Genomic DNA, 20,355 nt, shown 5'->3' on the forward strand with positions numbered 1-20,355 from the left:
GAGTCCCCAGAGGAGGCACCTCTGCTTCCCGCCCTGCCTGAGGTCTTCACGAGGTAAAGACCAGCAGGGCACGTCCGTATCCTCCAAGCTAGAGGGGGCACAGCTGTCCAGCTGGAGAGGCAGGAGGCCGCTGCTTCTCCAAAGGCTGCCCGTCAACCCTTCTTTCACCCCTTCCCAAGATGCCCGGGACGGCCAGTTCCCCCACAGTTCCCGGGATGTCGGATTCTCATGCGCCGTTTCCTCGGGGTTTCTAAGTCAGCTGCCACTCATCTATTTTCTTAAGGAGGTCCTAATTTGGTTGCTATTTGAAGACATCCTAGTAAATTTATGCTTTCAAAAAAAATTGAGTTATTTCCATGGGATTTCAAGAAGCAGCTATGAAAAATGGCCATGTTTAGCCACACAGGTGGCTGGGAAATGCTGCCAGAACTCTGGGAATCCAAGTGTCCATCCCAAAACTAAAAGTCTTGGTGTTACAGACAGAGAGAACCAACGGTGAATGGAAAGTAACTACCACAAACCTGGTGAGGCAGAGAGGGACTGAGGCCGTGTGTGACAGAAGCCTTCCTCTCAGTCTAAAGACTGGGAGGGTGAGCAAGGCTCAGCTTGAGGAAGTGGCAGAAACAGAAGATACTCGAAGAGCCAGCCACAGTGGTGCACAACTATAATTCCAGCAGCTCGGGAGGCTGAGGCAGGAGGATTGTGAGTTCAAAACCAGTCTCAGCAACAGCAAAGCACTGAGCAACTCAGTGAGACCCTATCTCTAAATAAACTACAAAATAGGGCTGGGATGTGGCTCAGTGGTCAGGTGGCCCTGAGTTCAATCCCTGGTACCCCTCCCCTCCCCCAAAAGGAAGAAAGCACACCAAGGAGCCACTGAGGGTCCACACAAACCTTTTTTTATTCAGTTGATTCACTCTGGGGTTCATCCCAAATCTCCACACCCTCACCCCCAACACACGGACAAGACTCATCACTCTTCAGAACAACAGGGCCAGCAGCCACACTCTCGCCAGGTCTCCCTCGCCCACCCCACAGTACACTGCAGGGCCGCACGGGCTGGAAAGCTGCAGGCTGCGAACACCTCTAAAGCAGAAGCCTCAGCCCCCGAGTCCCACCAGGTGTCAGGCAGTTCAAACCTACACACAAAATCTGATACCTCCCTGGACCCTGGGCGCACCTGTTTCACAGCCCTCCCCGCAGGCATGGCAAGCTGTTCAGAGCCCTTTCTGGACCTGCACATACCAACACTTTCCCATGGCCAACGCTTCCACCCAGTGAGATACGGGCCAGAAAATTAAGGCATTTGCGGGGAATTAGAAGGGGAAAGTATTAAAGTTATAATAACACACCAAAAATGTCCATCATACCATTTTGGGGACAGGGAACTGGGGATGGAACCCAGGGCCTCATGCATGCCAGGCAAGCACTGTACCACACCCCTAGCCCTCCATCGTACTTTTGAAAGCTCTTAACTAGGCACAAGAGCAAAAACTGCCGTGGTTCCAGCCACTGCAGAAAAATTCATGTTCACCACCAAAGCAGAAAGTGCAACAGGGTTGGTGGGAGCATCTCTCCAGCATGTCCCAGGCAGAGGCTCAGGGCCTGTCACACCCAACACAGGCAGTGGGAAATGTGCAGACACCCCAGGGCAGAGCAGACTAAACTACAGCTGCAAAATGTCATCCTGTATGTAGAAAGCTGTGATCACAAACATCACATTCAAACAAGACTGATGCACATGTGCACATTACCTGGTATACAGGGACCTTGAAATAAAGCAACTTAAGGAAGAAAAGACCCTGAGCAACACACAGTAAGGCAATGGAAGTCCCTCCTGCCACCCCACTCGCTCCTCCCACTGACAGTCTGGAATGGACACACGTCACTGTGGAATTCTGCAGCAGGACACGAATCCCTCTGTCCATGCGTGCATATCAGTTACTTTACTGCACAGAGGGAGTCAGAATGAATGGGAGGAGGGAGTGAGGCTCCAGTGAGCAGGGAGAGAAAGGAGGGCCAGTGGGAAGAGGTACTTCCAGGAGAGCAATCTGCACTGGCACAGAATCTAAACTCCTAGAAGTCAGCACTGGCTGCTGAGTGCCTGGTGGGTGGGTGGGTAGGCAGGCAGGAGGCAGAAGCCAGAGCCTGTAAGGTCACCGAGCCACACTTGGCATCATCATGAGCATCCAGTGGTACCACAGGCTCCCAGGGCCTGAGGGAGGGGGCAGTCTACCCTTAGACGTCCACACCACTTCCTGTGTCTCTCAGGGATCCGGTGGCCAGAGGCTTAGCACAGAGTATCTGCACTTCTCAAGCCCATGGGGGATCTCAGGTCTCATCCTTAGGCCGAAGGCAGCAGGAACATTGCGACACCCTTTACCAGAGGGCAGGCTACTGCAGACCCAGGAGCTCTGATGGAGATACACACTCGCTGCAGCTCTGAAGGCCCCAAGCTTCAGGCTGCAAAGACGATTCACGAAGGGCAGCTAACGTTTTGCTCCATGACCAAAAGCATTTTAAAAAGCAAATATACTGCACTCTGCCATCTTCATTTTATAAAAGGACATTTTATCCTCCTAGTAGAAAAGACATGATTTCAGAATCTAAGACAATCCTGTCAGTTGAATCAATGTGTCTTCATCCTGCTCCCCTGCACAGAGCCCTCGCAGCCCAGGGTCACACTGTGGGCCATGCGACTCCAGCTTCCCCTGTTGCAGCTCTAGGTCAAGCTTGGGCCTCCCAGTCACAGGTTCTCCCAGCATTGTCACTGCCTCAAGGCACATCCAATATGAGGAGGGACAGCAGTCCTGACAACAGCGACTCACGTGCAGCCTGGGAGAGGCGCAGCAGCTGTTCTCACACCTGATGGAGCGAGCGCTCACTACGCACAGGGCCCGCCCGCCCACAGCCACGTGGACAGCCACAGAGCCCAGGCCGGAGCAGCTCTTGGGCAGGTCCCTCCCCTAGGCAAGCCCATGACTGCTGTAAATTTCTCTTTCACAAATTTTTTATTTGAAGGATCAATTCATGGAAAAAGAGGAAAAACTTAAATTTATGGTACTTAAGCCTGATGACAGAAACACAAGTCCTGTTAGAAACTGCTAGTGACCTATTTAACAGGGACACTCTATTACCAAACATCAAAACAAACACCAAAACACAAGCATCACTTAAATATAGCTATTTAAGTCTTTTCTGGAACAAGACTTAAATAGCTATATAAATAACACAGGCAAAAATGAAAAGTCAAACAACATGAGACACTGATGGGTTTTTGGAAATACATCTAAAACCCTTATCGAGGATTCCAAAGCTGAATTCTCAGAGGTACGATACTACCTGCCACCCCATGCTCACAGCAGCCACAACTTGGGGTGCAATTTAGTGGCCCGCAGCTGCCCGAGGAAGGCTGAGGACAACATTCAGGCTCATCCCCTCTCCTGCACTGGGCCAGGCGGGCAGCACCTCACCAGCTCCATATTTCCTCATGATGTGGGATGTAGTGTCCCAGGGCTTAGACGCATGACTTCATAAAGTGCTCAGGTGGAGGGAGCTAGTCTTTCCTATCCTATAATCTATCCTTAAAAACAAAAGAGAAAGAGAGTTTTAGTAAAGTGAGTCTCACTAAAACAGGGAAGATGACCTTTGTCGTTTACCAACACTATTCTCAGATCCAGGTTTGGCAGCTATGAAGGCTCAAACAAAAGGATGAACCTCAAAGTTGTTGGGATTCCAAAACAAAAATTGGCAAAGGGAAAGCTGAATATGTCCTCTGCAAATGAAGAGCAGTGACCCAAGGGGAACTCAGGCAGCAGGATATGCCCTATTCTCAGCAGGAATAATCCTAAACCGGGAACGCCCTAAACCTGGAACCGCCCTGGTCCTTGAGCAAGGTCACCTACATGCAATGTCACTGCAAAATGTCCTATTTCCACGAGTCCTTCCACTAAGCAACATGGGGTACGCTGGCAAGGAAATTGTCATAACCTACTTGGCTAATGGCTCCCAGCAGTGACCCTAGCCAGGCAGGATGCACACACCTGTAATCCCAGCAATCCAGGAGGCTGAAGCAAAAGGATTGCAAGTTGGAGGCCAGCCTCAGCAATTTAGCAGACCCCTAAGCAACTTAGACCCTATCTCAAAATAAAAAATAAAAAGGGCCAGGGATGTAGCTCAGTGGTATTAACATACCCCTGGTTCAATCCTGAGTACCAGAAAAACAGGCTACAACCCTGGCCACCTGCAGACCAGCTGGGGTACAACCCATGCCAGGGGAAGACCAGGAGTGGGCACTATCCTGGCTCATTCATTCTCTCCCCAGACACATTACCTCCCTGGCCCAAATGGATGATCCGTTGGTTCCATTCTTCTCGAGACCATGGGAGACGGTTCAGTAACCAGAAGCAAGGCACTCCTGCACAGACAGCACTCTGGGAGCTGCTCTTCAGTCTGAGAACACAGCCCCTCAGTGTGTGAAGAGCCTCGGTACACCTCACCTGCAGCTTCTCTCCCACTGAGCCAAAGGGCAGAAGCGGGAAACCTCACCAGGAAATCAGGAAAGGGCTCCAAGTGGCATCAGTGAACTGCTCACTCCAGAAAGCACTTTCAACTCTACCAAGGTGACAAACAATAGCCAGCCCATCTCCAGTGACAAGAGACCCCTGCAGGATGGGTGGTATATATGCAGGAGGCTCAGAAGTCCACATAACCTCCCCTAACTCACTAAAGCTCCTGCCCAAGCCATCCAACTCTGGGCCTAGTCCTACCTTGAGTGCCTCACAGAACACACCTGACTCTCTCCTGTGCTGGAGCCCACGCAGCACATCGCTCCAGCTATGGCGGCCCCCACCTACCCTTCTCTCCTCTCTTAGGAAAGGTCTCTCTTACTCAGTCGGACCTGAGCCCAAGTCCCTCCCAGGGGCAGCATGGAGCCAAATCTCAGGGCTCAGGAATCCAGGCCACCACATTCCGACAGCTGGGCAAACGCCCAGGACTGGCTTTTCTCTCTGAATAACCTGCTGGCTTCTCCCTCAGAGCTGCATGAGTCCACACAAGGTGCCCAGTGCTCTGGCAGGGAGCCCACCCATGACACCTAAAGAGGTACAATTCCATCCTTAGGCTCTAGAACATAAAGGCCATATGTCACCTGCCTGGTTGGCTAAAACACATGATGATGCTAAGAATTATTAACATATCATCAATTTTGACAAGTTAGATTTTCACGTGGCAGAAATTCTAAACACTTAGGAAGTTTAGAATCACCACAAATCCTGACAATAGTCCTCAGAGGCTTCAACTGGCTAAATAACATTTCACTAGGAAATGCTCTGAGGCCACAGACCCTGGCCCACCTGCCAGTGACCTTCACTCCTGGCTGCACAGCCTTGAGGGAGGAAGCAAGCCCCACCCACACAGCCACAGATACCTGCAGTGACAGTCATCTCTCCACAACTGCCAGCTCTGGACAAGTGGGAAAGACTTCTGGCCTCACTCCTCTCCCCTGCCTTAGACTCTAGACACAGCTACCAAAGCCGCTAGGCCCAGAAAGTGAAGGGCAGTCAACCAACACCAGATGTGTTGTCCACTGGACACCAGCAACTGAATGCCTGGAACCATCCAGGGACTGGAGACAGCGCCTCAGGTGTTTCTCATTATAACTGGCAGTGACAGCTGTTAGGATGGTCCCCATCTAAAAGTAGGCTGCCATATCCTGGCTGGTTCGTTCTCTGTGGGCCTCCTTAAATCAGTCACAGTCTGGAAGCTTCCTAAAGTGAAAAGGCAGAAAGCTCCTGACACCATTGGCAGGAGGCGAGGTACAGGAGGTATGAGAACAAGTCGTGCACTGTGACCACCACACCCAGATAACACTGACAGCCCGTGCAGCCAGGAAACCATCCTTGAATGAAGGCAACTCACAAAAAGAGCATGAGAGTGGTAGGAAGTGGGGGTATGTCGAATGCACACACCGACCCCAGAAGCAGGGAAAACAAACTAGCAAGTTCATGAACTGCATTTCTGTTCCCTACTTAATTTTTTTTTTTTTTTTACCAAAACTCCATTTCATTTAGATATAAGGTTTTAATAGAATAATTGCAAAGTAGAAAAATAAATAAAAGCACAGTTCTGGAAAGTGCTAGGAGTCTTCCCTACTGGGGCTATCAGCAAGCCTCCAGTCTCACCCACACCTGCACACACTTCATGGCCCATTTCATTAACATACAACTGCAAAAATCCAAAACAGAAGTATTCAGGAAGAACAAAATTAAGTTTTGTATAAGCCTCTCGGCTGACAATGACCCAAGGACTGTTTGTTCCGTGGCCCCAGCACCTGAGATGGAATTACAGTCCATGAGAACAGGCCGTCTCTTCACCAGCGATCGGCAGCACAGGATGGTTCACAAGATGCAGGCATCAGCGGTGGCTCTCCCTCAGATCACCTGCATCTTCTACTCATAAAGTAGAAACTTTTTAATGGGGTCTGGCAGGGGCAGCGAGGGAATCAGATGAAGTCGGTGTTTGCCAAGAGCTCTTCTCACGGCCACCCGGCACAAACTCAGCAAGGTCCTTGGAATGCCTGGAGAGTTGCGGGAAGAAACAGAGATCAGGGAAGATAAATTCCTGTCCCCACTGTGGAAGCCAAAGGCTGGCTGTGACTGACAGAGCCACACTAATGCCCAGGCCAGCCCTGGGAGCAGGGTCTTATCTGCTCCTTCCATCTCCACAGCCTCTTAACCAGGGGCATCTGCTCACTGTAACAGCACCTCCTCTCTCTACTACATTTAAAACCCTAGACAAAATAAGAGCTGCCCACTGAAGGCAGATGCAAGCAACTGACCCTCACTATTGGGAGTCTCAGATGCTCCAAGGGAGTTGAGGGCCAAGAACTGAGGATTCATGAGGGGAGCAGGCTGACTATCTGCTCTGGGTCAAAAAGGCATAGCCAAGTTCCTGCCTGGGTTGCTGAAGAGGGTAACAAGTGACACTCAAGAACACGTATCTGAATTCAATCAGCACAGTTCCCAGCCTCACCAGTCAACTAATTTTGGAAGAGCTGAACAAGAGCACACAGCAATGAACCAACCTATGTGAATTCAACAACAAAAGGCTTCAAGGTTAACGATCTGTGCAAAAGGTAAAGAGCTGAAAAGAAGTCATTATTGGACACTGGGCATCCAGGCAGGAATGGGGAAGGGGCACGCAGCCTGGAGGTCAGAGGACAACAAGGTCAGCTTCTGAGGCCCACAGAGAGCTACTGAGGCCAAGTGCACCAGCAGGCTCACTGATCAATTCCAAACTCCCTGTCATCAACTTATTCATTTAGCAAAACCTTTCCTTCAAAAATGAGCAAACTACAGACTTTATTCTAACAAAAATTACTTATCACATCATTCAAACTAATGCTATTGAGTGCAGCTAAAGAAAGGGATGTGAGGAACCCTAGAAAATAGGCTTACAGGTTTGCTCTTTTTAAAGCCACGTGAAAAAGAAATCAATGACTAACAATCTGTGGCCACAAAGCAGAGCAAAGGGGTAAAGAGAGGATAATTCTAAATATGTTGAAAACATACATGCACTTTCATAGATTTTCTGTTATCCGCTCATGGTGTTTAAGAATCACAGAAGAGACTAATCTGAACAGCCATTCTGGAAAACTGCTCGTCCCAACTGAGGATCTTGGCCAAGTGCTTAATTGGGTCTGTTTTGTTTTATTTTTAATTATTACCTCTTGCTCATCCAATCAATCCCACCAAACTATTCATCAGAACACTCTGACCACTTACTTCTGGCCTCCTTAAAGATCTGCAAGGCCTCGGGGTCCACCTTCCTTCTGCCCCTCGACTCTGGGCCCAATGAGTCCCACTTCACCAGGTTCAGGTCGGCTCCAAATTCCACCAGCAGGCTCACGAAGGCTGCCTCACAGCCATGACGCAGGACGGCATCCATGACACACCCAGGGGAGCCCCTGTAGAACTCCTGGGTGTTGACAGGACCATTGCAATTGAAGTCGGGGTTGGCCCCGGCCTGCAAAAGCAGCCTGAAGCACTGCAAGTTGTGGTAGGCCGCACTGATGTACAGGGGGCAGACCACCAGGGAGGTGAGCCGCCTGGAGAAGGGGGGTTGGGTGTCAGGAGTCAGGTGATGGTTGACATCGACGTCAGCCCCATACCTACAGGGGAGAGGAAAATCAGGCTTACAGTGGACTAACCAGTCCACAAAGACTGCCCCAGTCACCCGAGGAGGAAGGCTTTAACACAGTGACAACGAGAGCCAAGGAGGCTCCGGAGATCACAAATGTGGCCACCCCTCCACATAAGCAGGCCCTGCATTTGAGCATTCAACCAACTGCGGATCAAAACCTTTGGAAAAAAAAATTGTACTGAACATGAACGGTCATTTTCTTTTCATTATTCCCTAAATAATACAGCAAGATAACTATTCACATAGCACTTCCGTTACATTATGTACCTTAAGTGATCTAGGGATGACTGACAGTCTACAGGAGGATGTGCATAGGTTCTGCTCAAATATCATTCTCTAGGAGGGATTCAGCATCCTCAGATGAGTGTCCTCCAGGGTCTTAAAATATCCTGGAACCAATCTCCACAGATGCCAAGGGACAACTAAAGCTTATTCCTTCCAGCAAGATAAGGCAGTAAGTAAAAATGTGGATACCACTCACCCAAAAAACTCCTGTGGGAAGTCCTTCTGATCTTTACAGATCTAGGAATTCCAAGACCACTTAACCTACTTCAGAGTGAAGAAAAAGAAGGAAAACTTCCAAATTCATCTTATGAAATCAGCACAATAATCCCCAAACATGACAAAGGACATATACAAAGAAAAACTACCAACTAGCTTCATTTACAAGTACCAAGCTACAATTTTTCAGTAAGATATTAGCAAAGAAAATAATTAAGAAAGCAATATACTATGACCTCCTGGGGTCATCCCAAGAATGTAAGGCTAGTTCCAACATTAGAGACTCCATTAACAACACAATCCATCCTATTAACAGAACTAAGGAGAAAATCCTCTATCTCCACAGATACAAAGGTAAGGAGGTACCTGTGACAAAACTCAATACTTAGGATTTCCTTCGAGTGATGAAATATATTTCCTCCACCCATGAGTCAGAAGTTGTGTACAGACTCCCAGGTGCTGGCCGCCTCTGTGCACTGGTACTAAAGGTCCAACAGTACACTGGGGCCAAGGAAAGAACCAGACGAGTGAGACAAAAATGCCTCCCACTCACGGTTGCGACCAGTCTCCACAAAGGCCTACACACTGCCTTTGTGCATACACACAAAACCAAGTGAAAGATGAAAGGGAAGAGAAGACGTCCTCTGTGCTGGCAAAATAAATGTCAAAATGACAAAACTAAGCATAAACTTAATAAATGTTCAAAGTTTGCATGAGGAAAATGTAAAACACTAACTAAAGTGACAGAACCAGGCCTAAGAGAACAGAGACATGCCACATAAGCAACGTTGTAATATCACTTTTCCCTGTGTTTGTTTGTTAAGTGAAAATACCTTTCCTAAACTAAGCTGGTTACAAATATAAGCAAATACAAATGGCATCCTTGGAGCCATATAAACTGATTATGCAATTGGAAGATAAAACAAGATGAAAAAGTCACTGCAGGGGAGGCAGCCCTACCTCAAGCACAGACTGCTATAAAGGCCTACAAAACAAAGGCACGTGGACAAGCCAACAGAACCACAGAATCTCACAGAAAACCCAGAAATGGACCAAACTGCATACAGAAATGCAGGCTATGGTTAGGTAGTACCTCAAATAAGTAGGGGACAAATGGACTTGCACCAGGATAAATTCAAATCAATCAGAATTAAAAATACAAAAAATATGAAACCATGTAGAAATCAGGAAAAAAAACCTTTGGGTAAAACCTGCCTTATGGCTACACAAAATTAACAACCAAAAAACTTTCTTAATTAGAAAAAAAACAGCACAAAATAAATAAAACAAAAAAATTAAAAATTGGGAAAATGCTATAAAGGGTTAATACCTTTAACACATAAAAATCTTCTAAATGGCAAAAATCAACAGCGCTATGAAAAAACAAGCTGAAGATATGGACATTTATAAATGGCTCTTAGTCCCATGAAAAAATGCTCATCCTCAGTCAGAAAAGAAATGCAAATTAAAAACTATGCCACAATACCACTTCTTGCCTCTCACACTGGGAGAAAATCCAAAAATGTACTGACCAGTTTAAGGTCACCCACTGCTGGGGCAATATAAAATGGAACAATCTCTATGGAAGGGAAACTGTCAATTGCTACCAAAATCACACATGCATTTATCCCTTGACCCATCCATTACACTTCTTGGGATCTAGATTCCCAAGACACATTTGCAAAACTATGAAAAGATACACAAGCGAGGAGATCCACTGACGCACCACCTTTTGTAGCTGAGGACAGGAAAGCTCCCTCATGCCCATCAGCAGGGACTGGCTGAACTGTGGCTCATCTGAAAGCAGCAGGGCTCTGCTGTGACAAGTAAGGAGGAACCGCACTGCTCTGGGATGGCCTCCAGAGCGCACGAGTAAGGGAGAAAACCAGGATGGTCACAGTGTGCGGTGTGTAGCACACACTCACACATATATGTCTGCTTATTGGTGACAATGAAAGGATAAACCGCAGAATTTTGTAAACGGTTACCTATAAGGGAGGGAGAAAACAGGACAAAGAAGACAAGATTAGAAGTTACACTTTTTAAAACATAACTGTTTCATAGATTTGATCTGAACCTTGTAAATATTTTGCGTAGTGAAACAAAATTAAATAAAAAACAATCCCTAAAAATTCAAAGTAAAAAGAAACCGATGAGCCCCACTGACCATCTAGCTGGTGCTATCACGTCCTGCCCCACAGGAAGGACGTTCTTTTCAGACACACTAAACGCTCGCTTGGTTAGCCCAGACCATGCCCGGCGTCAGCTTCCATTGCAAGACCCTAGGAGAGAGAGCACAGCTGGCCAGCGGGGCAGCATAACACAGCCCTACAACAGATGACTGAGTCCTTAGAGAAAGCGAATGCAAGACTGACTGGGGCCAACTGTAAGATGAGACTTGAATATGTCATTACCTGAAAAAGAAACTGCCCAAAGAAAGGCAGGACATGTCCAAAGGATACAGAGCTGGCTTGAAGCAGCTAATAGTGGCCAAACATGAGACAATTTGAGCATCAAAATAAATAACAGTAACACTGCACAGGAGCTCACTTGACAATCTAAGAAACCACGAGTCTACACTAATAAGTAAACAAACTTCTGAGATGAGGCACAGGCGAGACACATATACATATCTGTACGGGGGCCAAGTGCCTCTACAAAACACTAATTACAAAGAGAAGAAGAATTTTTATTAAGAAATCTGACAGACACCACATTAAAGTGATCACCGGCAATAATGTGACCAACTGAAATCGTGCAATCTGACAGGAGGTGACAGGCACACAGCCTCACTTCTGCAGGCCTCCTGCCCAAGATGTGATACCCAACTCTGGACTCACCACGAGCAGCCTCAGACCGCTAGCACAGCACCTGTTTCCTCGAGCCTTCACTGGCCCCAGACAGTCCTGGGATGTTTCAAAAGCCATGTCTTCACCTGAGTACTTCACTGAAACAGGAAAGGTCAATACGAAGGAAGACACGACGAGGATGCCCAGCGTGCAGGAGATGGAGGAGCAGATTTCCCTTACAGAAATGCCTGGCCAGCAATCCACCAACAATCACGTTTTATTCTCTGTCTCGTCAGCACCACTCCAAACATCCAAAAGAACTTTCTCCAGAAGCCAAAGTGATGCTTTCAGGCAACACAGGCCTGAGGACAAGCACCCAGACCAACAAGCCCACACGGTGATGTTGCTTCCACTATAAATGAAAACCTTAAAATAGTGGATGGGAAAGCAAAGAAAACACTATCATAGAACAAAAGACACTGACACATGCCTCTGATCCCAGCTACTTGGGAAGCTGAGGCAGGAGGATGGTGAGTTCAAGGCCAGCCTCAGCAACTTAGCATGACCCTGTCACAAAACAAAGCAAAAAAACATACGAGATATCAAATAAAGGAAATAATTTAAAAAGCAGACAACAGAATAGATGCTAACATCAGCTATGACAATGATATTAACTACATCAGAAAACAGAATTCCAGAATTCAAATAACTCTATATGAACACACACAGCTAGTTAAATTCAAGATTAAAACTAAATATTATATAATGCTATGTAAATGAGCTTAAATAAAGATGAGTAGTGTTCATTTGGATAACAAATTATAAGTAATAATTTTATGAGTTCAGGAAAAATCAAAATTATTTAAAGCAAAACACAAGGGGAAACTGACAAAAGTCACAACAGTTGATTAGAGACTAACAAACTTCTCTAAATTTCTGGCAGATCTTACAATTAAGAAAAAAAAATGTAGGGCTGTGGCTATGGCTCAGTGGCAGAGCGCTTGCCTAGCATGTGTGAGGCACTGGGTTCGACCCTCAGCACAACATAAAAATAAAACAAATAAAATAAAGGTATTCTGTCCATCTACAACCACACACACACAAAAATTTTTTTTTAAATGTTAAAAAAAAAGGAGGGATTCTAAACAGAATAATTTAGGCTACCAAACGTACTATGTGAATAAAACACCCATGGTCATGTGCTTTGCCCAAGCATCCACAACAATGTAGCCTGACTTTAATAAATAATGTGAACTATAGGGTCCACATTACCTGAGCACACTACAATAAAATTAGAAAGTGATATTATACTTTCTCCTCTATAACTCTAGATCAAAGAGGAAATCAACTTCAATTATTTAAAAAATAATAATTTCAGCAATTTAACAATGAAAAAAGGAAGTTTAGAGGACGTGGCAAAGGCTATAAAAAAAAGGTAAATAAATAAATGTTTACATTATTAATCAAGAAAAAAATGAAAAATCATTCATCGCAAAATCTTAAGGGAAAAATAAAGACTAAAAAGTATATAAAAATGAATCATTAAGCAGAAACATAAGAAAACTGATAAAGCTAAGAAGTAGCCTTATTAAAATACTAGCCAAATACATGAGTGGCAAGTCTAATTTTAAAGAGGGAAAAACTAATACAGAAAGCAAGGAGAGTGACAGTGGGGGCTGCAGGAGCGGCAAGGACGTGGCCGTGTGCCCGGCAGCAGGCCTGAGCACCCCAGTACTGACCTGATGAGGGCCTTCAGTATGTCAGCTCTGCCCACTCGAGAGGCATGGTAGACAGGGGTGCTGCGGTGGTGCCGGCTTCCGTTGGGGTCAGCACCAGCTTCGAGAAGGATCTGGGCACTCTCCAGGTGCCCATTCACCACAGCCACATATAGGGCGGTCTGCCCCTTTACATCTACCAGGTCCACCTCAGCTCCCTTTCGGATAAGGAAGTCCACACAGTTCCCATGACCTGCGGTGGCAGCAATTCTCAATGGCGTGCAGGGGAGCCAGCCACAGCACCAGACAGACTTTTCGTTGATGCGGCTACAGGGGAACACAGGGAATTGTGAGAGATGCCCCCAGGAAAGACCGGCTGTTCTGCCCTCTCACAATGACAATGTGACACAGAGGCTGCCCAAGGGGACCAATCACTCACTGTTAAATCCCTCAGGTTTAACAATGCCTCCACTTGTCTTCTGTGAGTCTTGACCCTGTGAGGGCTGGGCTGGGCTGCAATGGGCAGAGCTGGGCAGGGAAGGGCAGGGCAGGCACTGAGATCCCATTCTGGAGATGAGGAACCGGGGCTCAGGCGGAATGATCAGCATTAGAAGTTAAGAGTCCTAGTTCTTAGATTTCCTGACCCAAAGCACTTTCCTCTACAAAGGAGAAAAAAAGGCACCAGACAGCACAGCATGGACAGGACCCTCAGTGGGAAGCCAGTTCAGGGATCTGAGCTCCTCTCACCAGTCACGTGCTGTGAAGGCTGAGGCTGGGGCTCTGTCTGGGCCTTGCCATTATCACCAGGCCTAGGTGACCAATAAATCAGTGACTGAGGAGTCACTGTGATGGCACAGGGAATGTAGCCCTTGTCAGCCGTAGGAAACTGTCCAGACTTAGCTCTCAGAAGTGCAACCATCAGACGACACTACTAAGGCCTCCACTGACCCCCCCAGGTCAGCAACAGAGACGCAGTTTTTCACCTTTAGCTCCCAAGAGAATGCAGAACAAAGCTCAGGAACCCAGAGCACTGAACCAGGCACCTGTGGTAGGCAGCATGTCCCCAAACTAGCCCTTCAGCTAAGTACCAGCTTGGATAAGCCAATCAAGTCCAGAACTCATTACCCAAGAAAGAAAAAGAAAAATATTATAAGAGTTTCGCTGAATCTAAGAAAAAAGGAGGGAAATACACAGAAAAGCAACATGAAACACCTGGAGGGACCTCCTTCACTCCACCATCACATCCGCAAGATTAACTGAGCGGGGACAGTGAGTCCTTCACATTAAGTAAGTTAAAACATGGGTAGATTTTTTTTTTAATACTGATATCTGCTGTCATGAAATAATGCTAGGATAATGGAAGGACAAAGAGAAAGGAATATCTTCCTGGACTATTCGCAACGTTTTTCTTAGGAACCATCAACAGAAAGCAGCAGCATTGGTTCCAGTACACAGGCACTTCCATCAAATCACTGCCACCTAGTTCTAAAGTGGATGCTGAAACCCAGAAACAATACACAGGGGTTTTGAGTTTAAAATGTACTTGGGACTCCAGTCCCAGACATACAAAGCAACCAGGAACACTCCAGAGAGAAGGCAGGCTGGGTGCCCCCCCAGTGACCTACACAGGGAGACAAAAAGGCAGGACTTTGGTGAGTAACAGCAAATCAAGAGACAAGAAGTCACAGGCAGGGGAACAACATGGAGGAACCCCACATCTTTGGGGTGAAGACAGCGGCCCACAGCAGACAACTGCAGGCCAGAGAGCACCAAAGGAAACCAACTGAGGAAGGTGGCTGTGGGTGCACAGGACACTCAGAAGGGCAAGGCCTACTAAAGAAGGTGACAGTGCCACCATCAGGAACAGCACTGAGAAAACTGATGTCCAGAGAGGCTGGGAGCTGCCAAAAAATATAAAGGACGATGATGGAGCTTCATTTGAACTCAGATCCCTGCCACTATTCAGTCACCTCTTAACAACTCTGATTATGCATCTGCAATCTCCTTTCCTTCCATCCTCAAAAGCTGGAATGTGCTCCTCCAAGCACCAGGGGCTTGGTCTGCAAAGCAAACCATGAACCACAGATCCACGCAGAGCCAAAGGGGCCTGAGAACCTGGAGCAGCCTGGGCAGCAATGCTCACCTCCGATAGTTCTCCTCTTGCAACAGGCTCCTGAGGGTCTGGAGGTCCCCCACGTAGGCTGCATCATGGAGCCTCGTGTCCTCACAGTGCTCCAGCGGATGGTCACAAAACTGCTCCCTCAGCCACTCCTTCAGATTAGGACCTGCACTGAAGAGAGGGGCCCCTGTTAGCACTGGAAACATCGAAAGGCCAACCAAAAAGACGCACCATCTGCACTAAGCTCTGCCTCTTCCAGCTACACAGGTGCTTTCAAACTCTCAATAGATAAATCACAGAAAAGACTATAGAGAGCTTCCCTTATAAAACTAGCACCTTCCTGACACCAAACCTAATTTTTAAAACAAACTTTAAAAAGATGACAGAACCAATGGTCAAACATACTTCAGAATACAGAAGCAAGATCCTAAATAAAAATATTAGCAAACCAAAATGTGGGAGACCAACCGTACACATGACTGAGTCGCACTCCCTGGCTGGGTGCTGAGGCGCTCAATCAAGCAATGTGGCAGAGCTTTCCCCACCCTTCTTGGGTTTGAGGGTCAGTGTCTCGTCATGGGTGTGTCTTGTTACAGCCCCATGGTGAAGCTACACTCACCTGTTCCTTTGTAATATAACCCCTTGCCCTGCTTAGGATGGAATCGTCCACATACAAGTGCCTTGTGTGTGTCCCCTTCTCTTATTGTGCCCTTGGGTGTGGCCTACCCAGGTGTCAGTCAACCTGCTGACAGTGGACATCATGAAGATAGACTCAGCCCACTAAAATCTGACCCCTTGCCTCATTTGAATAGCTTCTCCTCAATAAAAGGGGACAGCACGTACTCTCTCTCTCTCTCTCTCTCTCTTCCTGCAGTCCCTTAAGGTCAGAGGAGCTGTCACAGCGACCCCAAAGAAAGAGGTATTTGTGTCTCTTGCGTGGTTATTTTGTGCAGCCCAGTTAGCCCAATTTAACTGGAGTAACCCCTGAGCCTTTAGTCGCTAATTGAAACCCGACACCGAAACAAAAACTACTGTATCAAAAAAAAAATCTTGGGGCTGAGGCTGTGGCTCAGCAGGTAGCACGCTTGTCTGGAATGCATGAGGCACTGGGTTCGATCCTCGGCACCACATATAAATAAATAAATGTCCATTGACAACTAAAAAAAATATATTTAGAAAAAATCTAGTGTGTAATTACTCTAATTTATCCTAAGTATATAAGGATATCTTAAAATTAAACCTAGGGAACTATGAAGGAGAACCTTAGTCATCTCCATCACAGAGAGACTCATGTGCCAATATCCTAGCACTAAGCAGGTGCTGTGGCCTGCAACAGGAAGATGCTACACCATGCTACTCTGTCTATATAAACATGACTCATCACATACGCTACTGTACCCTCAGAGGTTCCTGTGTTGGAAAAGCTGTGGCTCATGGGAGGTCAGTGGGAGAGTACCTTTGGAAGTGACTGGGTATTTCTCATGGGACACTGGTTAGTTCTCATCAGAGAGTTGTAAAAACCTAAGCCTAGCCCTACCCAGTCGCTGGCTTCTGGTTTGGTGATGTGATCACAGTGTCCACCATTATGTTTGCCATTATTTGCCATGAGGTGATGCAGACAAAGGAGGCAGGGTACATTCATCAGAGCTTTGGCCATGTTGTTTAGACTTCCAAGACCATGAAATCAATAATCTGTGTGTGTGTGTGTGTGTGTGTGTGTACTTGGCAGTACTCATGACTGAACCCAGGGGCACTTTATCACTGAGCTATATCCCCAGCCCTTTTTTATTTTTAAACATGGTCTTGTAATTTGGAGGGACTGACTTTGATATTGTAATCCTCCTGCCTCAGGCTGCCAAGTAGCTGGGCTTACAAGTGTGCACCACCATGCCCAGCTAAGCCTCTTTTTTTTTTTTTTTAATGAATTTAGACTGCCTCCGTTACATCATTCCATTACATCAATGAAAGTGGACAGGTTCAGACAGTAACCTAAGATGAGTGCACTTTGCTTACAGAGCTACACGTTAATAAAAAGGAAAACTAAAATATATGACATAAATATAAATCCAACCCCATATACTAAAAGTCAATGAAGAAAACTAGGTTGAATAGAAAAATCATACCATGTACCAGGATGAGAAGATTCAATAATAGAGAAATTTTAAACAAAGTTTAACCAATAAATAAAGTTTAACTGATTTTTTTAGGGTTTTAATATCAGATATGACAAAATATCCTAAAATTCATTTATTTATTTATTAAATAATATTAAAGAATACTTATTTATTAAATAAATATAAGGAAGAATACCATTTTAGTAAGAATAATGAAAAAAAGACTCTACTAGATAACAGACAGAATTTTATCAGAATAAAAAGATCAAACGGAATCAACTGTCCCGAAAGACATTAGTATAAAAAAAACTTAATTTGTGATAAAGGGGCATCAAAATCAGAGAGGAGGGAAAAGGGTATTAAACAAAAGGTACCTGTTCAACTAGATACCTATTTGGATATAACTGAGTCTTCATTCACACCTTGGCCCAAATACACCATTGCCCAAAAGAAACTCCAAAATACTTAAAAGAGTTCAGCAACAACAACTGCACAGACAGGTGTGTGAGCAGAGAGCAGAAACTCAGACTGCCTGGATTCAAGTCCCTGCCCTGCCATATTACCCTAGTGTGTGACCAAGCACTTCCCTGAAGAAGCTGCCTTTTGTACGCAACTCAAATCTCCCTGGAGTACCTTCTGTATTCAAGAGTCAGTCACAGGTACAATGGGGGTGTAAGTATCTTTGCCCTCCAGGATTAGAGGACCCATCAGCAGAGGCCACAAGCAGCAGCAAGATTCAAAAACACACCGTTCTCTCACTCTGATCCCATAAGCAGACCTGCAGCAAATCAACAGGCAGACATCAAGCAGAACAGCCCTTTAAGCCACCACCTCATCCTCCTTCAGTGGTCTTCCTCCGCTGTAAGTATCCCATAGGTGCAATTAACATTGGGTGAAAAGGCTCAAAGCAGATGTGGGAAGAAGTCAGGTGCAGGGCAACCAAAGACTGTGAACAGGAGACCTACGGAGGGCTTTATGAAGCCCTGGGGGCCTCCCTTTTTTGGCCTTTTACACCACCCCCTGGCCCAGCTCACTGCAGCTTCAGAATCTGCCTGTGTTCAAGAGTGAAAGACAACTTCACGTTCACATTTTTCTAATTAGCTACTCCAGTGACCACATAGTCACCCCGGGATAACGTTTAAACCTCGCCCCTCCCTCTAACACACTAACAAAACAGTACAGCACACGATGCAAAAGGGGCCCTGTGAGGGGCAAGGCCGGCCTGTCCTCCCAGGACCCTCTCTACCTTGGGAATTGGCGGTCTGCCCTCTTTCCAACTGAACCCTCCACTCCAGTATCTCACTCCCACATGAGGCATTCTGGACCCAAGGTGCTGGCCGTCCCCGGGGCGGCCGTCCACACCGACCACGGCGGGCCCCTCTGCGCACTGCAGTCCCCCAGCGGAGGGTGCCGAACGCGTGGGGGAAGCAGGGAGGGACGGAACGGCCACGCGCACGGAGGCCGATCCACAGCCTTCTCCCGAGCCTTCTGCACACCCGAGTGAAGGGTGATCAACTCTCTGGGCGGGAACTCTCGGGAACCAGCAGATGGACCTGTGAGGCACCGGGCGCCCGGGAGCTCGGACAGTGCCGACGAGGGGGTCCCACCGGGGACAGAGGGACCCTCTCCTGCGGTTTCCCTCCAGCGCTGGGGCGGCGGCTCTCTGCCGCTGGACGTGCCGGGTCCCTGGCGAGCCGCAGGCTCCGCGCCGCGGCCTCCGGCCCCGCGCCCTTTCCGCAGCCGGGTCAGCAAGCCGCGCAACCAGCGGCGGCCGTTACCGGGCCCGGTCCTGGGGGCGGGCGGCCTGGCCTCGGCAGGCCCGGACCCAACCCCGCGGCCCCGCGCCCACGCTACCTGCGGGCCCCGGCCCTGCCCGCCCGTCGGGGCCGCCGCCCTCCGCCATGGGTGCACCAGCCGCGCCTCGGCCCCGAACCCGGCGGCCAATCTGCCCTCCGGAGACCCGGGCCGGAGAGCGCCCCGCCCGCCGGAAGCAGCGCGCCGCGATCACTTCCGGTTCCGGCGCAGGTCGGGGTCTCCACTTCCGGTCTCGCGGCCCTCTTCAAGGGCGGAGAGCGTTGAGGGGGCCTGCGCGCCGATGCGTCCACGTAGAAGGCTGAGGAGCCTGGGAAAACGCGTCCTCTTGAGTCCGCCCTATCTGCCTGCCGCCGGGAACCGTTGGTTGGCCGGGCCGGGCGTTCCGGCCGCGGGAGGGGCGGAGCGTGTGGGAGGGGCGGGGCGAGTGGGAGGGGAGGGGCTGTGGGAGGGGCGGGGCCGCCTGCGAGGGGTCCACGTGCCCAGTGCAATCACCTGCACTGCGGCGGCCAGAAGCAGTCCCTGAAGGGCGTCGCAGGTTTGGGGTCGCTCCACGTATTCTTAGCAGCAAGGCCAAGGAAGGGAGTGTGTAAAGGTGATGGATAAATGCTCCCACAATTCCTCTCATGAACCAGGAATCTTGTCTTATTTAATTACAGGTAGCGCTGACAAATTGCATCAAGTGTCTAAATGCATTAGTGAACAAACGAATGACTTTTCCTGCACACTCGCAATTTCAGATATTGCACCGTTGTCAAATTGTATGCTGCGATGGGGTTCGTAAGCATGGATACCCCCAGCTCCTTCCATTGCCCACTCTCCATACATGAGGTGGACTGCAGTGGAGAAAGCAGGGAGCACTCAAGGAGAGTGAAGAGCATCCCGGGTTCTAGAGGCAGAGGATAGCAGCAGGCTGAGACCAGAGGCCAGACACCACCCACCCCCAAAGAGGAGGCAGTTACTCTCTGGCCAGCCTGGTGTTGCTACACACTCCAGACTGGGCTGCTGCGGGAGCCTCCTGGTGGGAGCTGTGATTCACAGGCACCCCCAGGGCCCATGCCCAGGCTGGCTCAGAGGCACAGTCCTGTTGGCCCAGATGCAGA

At 48.1% G+C, this 20,355-nt stretch overlaps 1 protein-coding gene across 2 annotated transcripts; it reads right to left on the minus strand.

Annotated features, from left to right (window-relative positions):
* Positions 1-877: 877 nt before the first annotated feature.
* Positions 878-19,436, minus strand: Asb1 (ankyrin repeat and SOCS box containing 1). 2 transcript variants are annotated; one of them, XM_046456927.2, is made up of 5 exons: positions 19,295-19,430; positions 15,351-15,492; positions 13,232-13,534; positions 7,785-8,170; positions 878-6,577 (listed from the first exon to the last, which is right to left on the minus strand). In XM_046456927.2, exons 1-5 carry the CDS (start codon positions 19,341-19,343, stop codon positions 6,450-6,452), a joined length of 1,008 nt encoding a protein of 335 aa, XP_046312883.1. In that variant the 5' UTR covers positions 19,344-19,430; the 3' UTR covers positions 878-6,449. The 2 variants fall into 2 exon arrangements, with proteins under 2 accessions (XP_046312883.1, XP_046312884.1); XM_046456928.2 differs by lacking the exon at positions 13,232-13,534 and having other exon boundaries at positions 19,295-19,436.
* Positions 19,437-20,355: the final 919 nt, after the last annotated feature.

This window comes from Marmota monax, unplaced genomic scaffold, assembly GCF_021218885.2.
Source record: "Marmota monax isolate L192 unplaced genomic scaffold, Marmota_monax_Labrador192_F-V1.1 WCK01_AAM20220418_F8-fsc00230, whole genome shotgun sequence".
NCBI lineage: Eukaryota > Metazoa > Chordata > Mammalia > Rodentia > Sciuridae > Marmota > Marmota monax.